The following is an 8,872-nucleotide window of genomic DNA, read 5'->3' as shown; positions in this document are numbered from 1 at the left end:
GGGGCCCCCGGGGGGGGCTCGGGGGGCGGGAGGGTGCCGGGGGGGGGGGGGGGTGTTACAGGGCAGGGATGGAAGAGCTGCCAGAGCATAAAAATCCTCCCAGCAAGAGAGGGGATGGGGAGATGCCAACGTGCAAGGACACCTTGCCCATAAGGACAGCACCTGTGTGCAGGCAGGGAGGGCAGGGTTGTGGACGTCCCAGTTCATCCCCCCATCCCTCGGCCTTGTCTGGGGTGCAGAGATGGGGACAGAGCTGCCCCTGGCACCGCGGTGCAGACTGGAGGATGTCCCCATAGGCAAGCCCAGTCCCCTGGTCCCAGCCCAGCTCTTGCCTCCAACATCCCCCCCCCCAGCACTGGGGTGAGCAGGGACCAAACCCATCCCCAAAACAGTGCCGACCAGCTGCGGGGATGCCAACAGGCACCGGGTGCCCAGCCCCTACCTGCACCATCATGAGGGTCTTGCTGTCGCCGCTGAGGGAGTCCTGCAGCAGGTAGGTCAGCTTGGAGTTGCGGAAGGGCACGTGGCCTTGCCGGGAGCGCAGGGCGTAAATGACGTCACCCAGTGCCGAGAGGGACTTGTTGATGTGCTGTGCCTCACGGAGCCGGCTGCCCTCTGCGCCCGACCGCCCGACCCGCTCCGATCCCGCCAGGTCCACCAGGTTCAGCTTCCCTAGGGACACACAGCCAAACCCCCGCCCCGGCTGGCGTCAGCGCCCGACCCTGCGTACCCCTGGGGATGCCGTGGCCCAGACGCCCCGGTGAGGGGCTTGCCGTCTGGCACCCACCTGTGGTGCGGAGCCCCGTGCTGCGGTCAAGGCCACGGACGGTGACGATGAGGAGGGCATGGGAGCGGGAGCTGTGCTCATTCAGGTTGGTGCACTCCGTCGCCCGGTTGACGTGGCCGAACTCAAAGACCTGGGGGAGCCCAGGGAGGTGGGGGGTGAGGCCAGCCTGCCCCAAACCCACCACAAAGCCCGCCATGACCCGGGGACCCCCGGGACTGTAACCTGAGCTACGGCCCTCCAATGAGGTGCTGGTCCATTGGGGTGATGACTGCTGTCAGGTCTCAGCCTGGGTGACACACCGAAGGCAGAGGGTGACAGGCAGGGCACTGCGGTGACAGCCGGCATCCCACTAATCCCCTGGGAGCTGCTGGGGCCCCACACTTTTATTTTTAACCCCCTGTGGCTCACCCCATGGGACAGTGACCGTTACATCGCACCCAGGGACCTATTTTGGTCTCTGTCACTCCCCGGTACTTCAGAAATGCTCCCGAATCGGGGGGTCACACCAGCGACACTCCCCCCCTCCCCCAGTTCATCATGCCACCCTCCTGCTCCCACCGCCCCCCCATCTCCCTGCACCTTGTTGATGTCCTCCACGCTCTGCACCCTGAACTCGGTCAGCCCAGGCACGTAGAGCTGCCCACTGCCATCGGGGCACAGCTTGATCTCCAGCTTCTCCTGTGGCTCCTTCCCCAGCAAGTCCCTGGGCAAAGGGGTACCTGTCACCATCCCCAGGCCGGGGGGATGACAGGAGCTGGCTCCCCTCTGGCACGGCATCCCCACCGCGGCTCAGGGCTGTGTGCCAAGGCTGCCAGAGCAGCCGTATCCTCCTGGGGATGCTGCACATCCTATTTGTAGGCCTTGGCTCTCCAGCTCCCCATGTGCCCGCTCCCACCCAACTCGGACCACGCTCCCATCCCTGCTCTTTATTGCCATTCCCAGTCCCCATTATCCACACGGATGCGCTTGCAGCCTCATCCCACCCCCTCCTGCCTGCGGCTGGGCAGGGGAGGAAAATATTTCTCATGCTCCCAGTCAGTTATTTCTAAATATAACATCCGGGGGAGCAGGGGCAGGGACGAGAGGGGGATGCCCCAGCCGCTGCATCAGGGCCAGGGAAGCAGGAGCGATGGCAGGGCTGGGAGCCTGTATAAGTAATGGAGCTCGAGGGAGGGTGCTTTGCAAGGGCGGTGTGCACTGAAAAATAATTAAAAATAAATCCTTGCACGGCCAAATCCAGCGCCCAAGGCCCTGGGAACAAGCTGTGCAGCCAGGGCAGGGCTGGTAGGACGGGGAGGAGAGCAGCATGGGGTGATGCCCACCGATGCCAGCTCCCCAGCAGCTCCGCTCACCCCACCAGAAAGTTTTTCCCCCCTTCCCTGTACCTGAGCGCCTCATTGTAAATTTCAGCGGCGCTGACGCTGATGGCATAGTCCCAGTCGGCTGCCTTGCTCCGCACCTCGGAGAAGAGGAGCTGCAGGGCTCGCTGGTTGATTCCTGGGTTGGCTGCTGTTCCCTGATGGATTGGGATGATTAATGGGGGGTGGGAGAAAACACCCTCTGGCATTTTATTCTGCATTTTTTTTCCTGAGCAGGAGTAAAGCCCAGGGCGGTGTTGCGGAGAGCTGCACAAACCCCTCAAGAGCAGCAGTGACCATCACTGGTGCACCCTGGGTCAGAGCTGGCCACCAGCCTGGTTAGGGGAGGGTGCCAAGACTGGGCACCACAGAATGGGAAGCCAAGGAAGAAGAGGGAAGCAAAGCCAGGCAAATTCACCTCCATTGTGTAGGTTTTTCCTGCCCCCGTCTGCCCGTAGGCGAAGATGCAGACGTTGTAGCCGTCGATGCAGGAGGTGACCAGGGCTTGAACCTCCTGAAACACCTGGGGGGGGGGAGGGGGGTGGACCGGGGAGCGTCAGGAGAAGGTGGCTGCATCCCCCCTTCATGCAGCAGCGTGGATGGCAGAACCCACCTCCTCCTGGGATGCTTGTGGGGGGAAGACCTTATCCAGCTCGAAGGACACCTGCTTCCCCTTGTGCAGGAGGTGCAGGACAGCATCATCATCGGCGTCGAAGGTCAGCGCGTTGGCTGCCTCCGGGCCCTCGCCATCCTCCTTTGTGATGGGGCGGACTCGCCCAAAAACACGGATGTTTCCTTGGGGGGGGGAATGCAGGGACGGTGTCAGCCCTGGCACATCCTGCTGCCACCCTCGGTCACCATCAAACACCGGGTGGGCTGAATGCTGCAGCTTGCTGCTGACCAAAGCATCCTATCACCGACCCAACCAAGCATCTCATGGGGATGCGGAGCACCCAGGTCATGGTGCTGGGGTGCAGCAGAGTGATGCTCTCCTGTCCCTCCTGCCCTCCCCCTCGGGGACATACTCTCCAGTGATGGGACCTGCCACCCTTCTCACGCACCTTTCAGCCGCACCAGCTCGTTGTGACACTTCTTGCGGAGCTGCAGCTCCCGCCGGTACTTGCGCAGCAGCTCCCGGTTGGTGCTGTGCACCTCCTCGATGGCCTGGCCGATCTGGGGGGGCGGATGGAGAGCAGCGGCTCAACGACCTTCACAGCATCCCCACCCCACACAGCGGAGAGCCGGGGTAGCGGTCCCAAGGGGCTCACCTCGGCCCTGGCGCTCCGCAGGGTCTCCTGGAGGAGCAGGGGGAAATCGCGGACCTGACGCTTCAGGCTGTTGTAGTCGTGGGTGAGGGTGCGCAGTGCCGGCTGCAGCGTCAGCAGGTTGGTCCGGACACCTGCAGGCACGAGGCCGGGTGAGGGGCAGGTAGCACAGCCCCCCAGCACCGGCCAGGTGACCCTGCGAGTCCCCCACCCTCTCCTCACCCGCCAGATTTTCATGCACCGCCTTCATCTCCACTTGGGCACGGGAAAATGCCTCTTCGATGGCGCGGTTCTTCTCCTCCTCCATCGCCTGCATCTCCTCCAGCATCTGCCCATGGGCTCGCTCCAGCTCGGCCTCATACATCATGATCTGGGAAAGGAGCAAGGGGGGGTATCACCAAGCTGGTGACCACCTGCTGCCACGCCACATCACCCGGCGAGCACCACGCAGACAAGAACTGCCGTGGAGCCGGGCAGGGTGATTTCTGATTTACACCCGTTGCACTCAGACCTGAGCTCGGAGCTGAGCCGCCGTCTTTTGGGAACTCTGCAGCTGCTGCTCCATCTCCTTCAGCACCTGCCTTTGCATCCCCACCTGCTCCTGCAGGTACTGGTTTCGGGACTGGCTCTCGCACAGGGCTTGTTTTGCCTTGGCTGACTCCACCTCCACTGTCTTGATGATGTACTGGGAGGAAAAGCACCCATAGATGGGGTGTACTGGGAAAGCAGCACCCAGGATGGAGCCAGTGTTGGCCCGAGGGGGTTGATTTACAAAATCACGATGCTGCGCTGATATGGTCAGGGCAGTGGGATGGGTGGCACTTGCAGAGCACCTGCTGGGCACCGCTAGGCACCCAGCCCAGGTCCCCCTGCCCCTCCAGGAGAGATGGAGAGCCCCATGGCACTCACCTTTATCTGCTGGGGCTGGGACTTGAGGCTGGCAATGGTCTCCTGGCTGTCCCGCAGCCGACGGCTGAGCCGCTCCTCCTCCTCGGCTCTCTCGGCCAGGGAGTCCTTGAGCCGCAGCTCTACCTCGGCCAAGCGGTTCGTCTTCTGCTGCACCTCCAGGTCCAGCTCCGCCAGCTTGGCCCGCATCTCCTCCGCCTCCCGCTGCAGCTGGGACAGCCGCTCCTGCAGCCCAGCGTTCTCCTGGCCCCGAAACAGCACAGCCGCGGCCGCGTCACCCCCGGGGTACCCATCAACCTGCCACCACCGCCGCCACCGCCGGTGACTCACCTGGAGGTGGGCGCAGTCCCGGCACGGTGCCTGCTGCTGCCGCCGCAGCTCCCGCAGCTCCCCCTCGCACGCCTTCATCTCCTGCCGCAAGCGCTCGTTCTCGGCCGCCAGCAGGTCCCGGTGCTTCTCCGCATCCGTGCCACCCTGCCGAAGGGAGAGGATGGAAGCCTGCTGCAGTCCGGGGAGCCCCTGCCTGCAGCATCAGGGGACCCCCAGCCTGCTGTGTCGGGGAGCGCCAGCCTGCTGCACCCCAGGGAGCCCCCAGCCCACTGCACCCAGGGGACCCCCCACCTGCCACACTGGGGACCCCCCAGCCTGCTGCATCAACGAGCCTCCGGCTGCTGCCCCCGGGGAGCCCCTGGTCTGCCACACTCAGGGAGCCCCAGCCTGCGGCACCAGAGGAACCCCCAGCCTACCAGGTCAGAGAGCCCCCGCTGTGCCCAGGGAGCCCCCATCCTGCCGTCAGAGAGCCCCTGCTGTACCCAGGGGGGGCTTTCGCTTCCCACCACAGGGCGACAGTGTTGGGGGGGCCTTTGCCAGCTACGCCCCACGGATACTGGTTGTGATATTGCATTGGACAGAAAATCCCACAAACTTTCGTCTCAATGGCTCTGTCGCGGCTCGCAGGGTCCAAACCATGACCCTGGGGAGGTTTTAATCCTACCCCTTCCCTGCCTGCCCCCTTCCTCCTCAGGGAGCCACAGCTCCGGCATCCCCTGGGGCAAGGCTGGCTCAGCCCAAGCCCGGTGGCAGCTCACCAGCTCCGAGCGCAGCCGGCTGATCTCCTGTGCCTGCTCCAGGAGCTTCGCCTTCAGAGTTTCAACCTGTCAACACAGGCAAGGTTAACCAGGAGGCATCTCAGCAGCTTTTGGAGGAGACCCCGTGGTGCCACCCCGGCCACCAACGTCCAGTCTGGCTCGCACCTTTGTTATGCCTTAATTTTCCACCTCGCTCTGAGCACCTGATTCATATGAGCTGATTAAAATGAGCGTTAATGAAAGCCTTGCTTCGACCTTGTTCAACCGTGGCTATAATTTGTCCATGTTGAGCATTAGCAGAAACCATTATTAAAAAAAAAAAAAAAAGCATCGTCTTTGGAGAAGGAAAAAAACAAACCTATCCATAACTGTGTTTAAAGAGCCAGGAGCACCTCATCCTGCCCTTGCAACACAGCTTTGCTTTGCCTTCTCTATTTTTCTTTCTAGGAAAGTTATCTTGGGAGAAAGAGGGAGCAGGAGCTCTTTGAGAAGTCCACGTGTCCGAGTCCAAGGGGAGGATGCTCCCCAGCCACTCCTGCCTGGGCAGCTGCCCATCCCATGGGGACCAGGCCATCCTCCCTGCAAAACCAGGTGGATTTCATAAATCCTCCAATTTTTTGTGCAGGGACCAGTGAGGCGCTCAAAAAAATATGCAGTTATTCAAAATAACAGTGGCAGCGAGTGCTTAGCAAAGCCAGTGGTCTTGTGGGCTGTGTTTTTATGGGGTCTGCCTGCCCGCTCTGTCCCTCGGCCCTGTGCCCAAAAACCGATGGCCACTGGGCAAGTATTGCTGCTTCCCCAAAACTTACCCTGGAGAGAGCTGGACCTGGCTGCACGCTTCACCACCGTCCCCCAGATCCCAGCTCAGTTCCCAGTTTCCCCACGCCGGGAAGCCGCCGTGCCGCCAAACCCCTCACCCGGATGCGGCAGGCTATTTCCCCATCGAAATAACCAGCTTTTTCTAAGCAACCGGGTCTCCATGGACCATAATTTAGGAACTGCTGATTAATAACAAATGCAGATGTGCTGACATGGTGCCGTAATTAATGACGATAAGTTATTAAGCCGCACCCTTACGGAGACGGCAGCACGGCGGGCGAGCACGTCCTGTGTGGCCCCGCGCGCTCGGCAGGGAACAGCCAGGGGCTCCGCAGGCGAGCTCCGCGCGCTTACGGCCACGATCTGGGGAAGGCAGCTGCTCCCTGCCGGCATCGGGAACCCCCCTCCCTCCACAGTGGGGCTCCCTGGCTCCGGCTGGGGGGCCGAGCGTGTGCCGAACACACCGGCCTTGCTCTTGAGTGGGAAAATCCCATTTCCATATTCAGTAAGGTAGATTATTAAGGTTTTTGGTTTTTTTTTTAAAGTATTTTTAAAAGAGGGGAAGGACCAAGAAGACCAAGTCATGGCTTGTTGCGGGGAAGCTGCCACCCCAGCTGGCCAACACGCACGCCGGAGCCTGCCCACCGCTCCCCATGCCAGCGGCACCCGAAAATGCCAATACACCTCTATCCCCTACCTGCTCGGGCACCTCCAGCTGCATCCTGCTCTCTGGAGGTGACAGGGACTCCTTGGCAGCCGGATCTGGCTCGAGCCGTGGCCCGGCCATCCCTGAGCTTTGGAAGTCTGGGTCAGTGCTTCGCTCTGGCCGGCGTTGGCTGCGCTTGCTGCCGAACTGGCTGGTGCAGGGCCGGATCCTGCTAGCGCTCACGCTTGTGTCATGCAGAGTATGCCAACCAAATGCAGGACAATTACCTCCACCTTTTTGACACCAGTGGAACAAGCAGAACCTGACTGTAACAGCTTCCACAACAGCCACATGCAAATCCCTTTACGAGCAGCCGGAATTTCAATCTCCCTGGGACGACCCGGGTCCTTGTGCCGAGGATGCAGCCACACTGGCGCAGGAGATGGCTTTTGGGGGGGTTCTGGTGGCGGTGGCCAAAATGCTCTGCCCTTTGGCAGACAGCTCTGTGCCTTCACATTCACTTTCCACCTCCTGACTCTCAAAAGTCACTAAAATTAATCTGCTGGGTTGGTCTAACGAGCTTATCCAGCAGTGGCGGCCCTGCGCTGGGTGGATGGATGACTGCCGCGGGGCTCTGACCCCGATGCCCAAAGCCCTCCTGGCCGCATCATGTCCAAGGAGCCGCACGCCTTCGCCGGCATTATTGCAGTGTCACCGTCATGCCAATCGGGGGGCTGTGAGCATCCCGAGGGAGGCACAGCCAAAGCTGGTGGGACAGCCATGGTACCCAGGAGCACCCAGCTCCCCGATCATCCCTATGCACCTGAGCGAAGATGATGCTCCGTGAGGGAGGTCATATGCTCTTTCCAAGCATGGTCGTCACTAACCGCGAGCCACGGTGCTCCGGCCAAGCCGCAGCCTGAAGTTGGAGACCCTGACAGACCCCCTTGTGTCCCCCTGTGCCCACGGTACCTGGCCTTGCAGCTGGAGAGAGCGGGAGAGCTCGTCGTTCTCCCGGGCAGCGAGCTTCTCCTGCAGCCCCAGCAGCTCCTCCTGCAGCTGCAGCTTCTCCTCCTGCAGATGCGCCATGGAGGCCATCACCTTCTGGATCACTGGGAAGGGTCGGGCCGCTGGCAGGCTGGCACGTTTCCCGCTGCAGAGCCTCCCTCCTGCAGTGGGAGGAAGGATGAAGCTGGTCAGGATCCAGCTGCCTCGCTGGGGAACAGGATGACAGTTATGGGAAGAGTCCCCAGGGGATGTGGTGGAGATGGAACAATGGGAAGCGAGACTTGCAGAAGTCCCACGGAGAGCAGTGACGTGCCAAGAGCTGCATCCTGAGTGCCACGGTACTGACCACAGCCGGCCGGGCGAGCCCCTGTGGCGGAGTGGGAGCCAAAGGGATCTGCCGATGCCAGCATCCCAGGCCGTAAGACAGAGCGCCTGCCTACAGCACCGCGCCAGGACCCAGCCCCATCACGCACCGAACTGCTGCCGCCTCACTCAGATAACAACCGCCTTCGCCACGGCGCTCTGATTCATCCCGGCATCGTTTTTTCTGAATGAGCAGGTGCCGGTGGAAACCAGTACGCGATCATGTTATTAAAGACTGCATCGTTACACACAAATATAATGGAAGCCAAATTAAAATTATATGGGTACCCTGAATGGCCGTATTGCCTAATCCTTGTGCGTTTGGCTTTCTAACCTTCCTAGTATTATTTTAAACATCGTTTTCTGTGTGTTAATAGAGCCACCGGTGCTGACAGAAGCCAACCTGGCTGTACATCAGAGCCTACCAAATGAACCCCTAAATGACTTGGTAGTTCCCAAGAAGAAATGAGCTGGCCTGACTCATTCCCAACGTGGGGATGAGGCATGGTGGCGGGCGAACCGGTGGCCAGGATCCCGGCTGCCCGGCGCCCTTCCCTGTCTGCCATGGATTTCATCCGCTGCCACCAGAAACTTGAGGTTTTAAAGGCAGGAGGTGATGCTGGGAGTTGCTT

The 8,872-nt window shown here is 61.1% G+C and overlaps 1 protein-coding gene across 1 annotated transcript in view; it reads right to left on the bottom strand.

The window, feature by feature from the left end:
- The window catches only part of KIFC3 (kinesin family member C3), a 9,244-nt gene extending 1,277 nt beyond the window's left edge, over nucleotides 1-7,967 (bottom strand). Inside the window, exons 1-14 of the mRNA XM_010585175.1 lie at nucleotides 7,842-7,967; nucleotides 5,405-5,470; nucleotides 4,647-4,790; nucleotides 4,320-4,559; nucleotides 3,922-4,095; nucleotides 3,633-3,780; nucleotides 3,414-3,544; nucleotides 3,207-3,318; nucleotides 2,759-2,940; nucleotides 2,564-2,668; nucleotides 2,173-2,303; nucleotides 1,367-1,490; nucleotides 788-917; nucleotides 419-672 (exon numbers count right to left, since the gene is read on the bottom strand). Coding sequence (XP_010583477.1) covers nucleotides 419-672; nucleotides 788-917; nucleotides 1,367-1,490; nucleotides 2,173-2,303; nucleotides 2,564-2,668; nucleotides 2,759-2,940; nucleotides 3,207-3,318; nucleotides 3,414-3,544; nucleotides 3,633-3,780; nucleotides 3,922-4,095; nucleotides 4,320-4,559; nucleotides 4,647-4,790; nucleotides 5,405-5,470; nucleotides 7,842-7,967 — 2,067 coding nt within the window. The remainder of the gene's footprint in view (nucleotides 1-418; nucleotides 673-787; nucleotides 918-1,366; nucleotides 1,491-2,172; nucleotides 2,304-2,563; nucleotides 2,669-2,758; nucleotides 2,941-3,206; nucleotides 3,319-3,413; nucleotides 3,545-3,632; nucleotides 3,781-3,921; nucleotides 4,096-4,319; nucleotides 4,560-4,646; nucleotides 4,791-5,404; nucleotides 5,471-7,841) is intronic.
- Between the last annotated feature and the right edge of the window lie 905 nt (nucleotides 7,968-8,872).

Source organism: Haliaeetus leucocephalus, unplaced genomic scaffold, assembly GCF_000737465.1.
Source record: "Haliaeetus leucocephalus isolate CR32 unplaced genomic scaffold, Haliaeetus_leucocephalus-4.0 Scaffold92, whole genome shotgun sequence".
In the NCBI taxonomy this organism is placed as follows: Eukaryota; Metazoa; Chordata; class Aves; order Accipitriformes; family Accipitridae; genus Haliaeetus; species Haliaeetus leucocephalus.
Note: the sequence above shows the minus strand (reverse complement) of the source record. Positions and strands in the feature narration are given on the sequence as shown.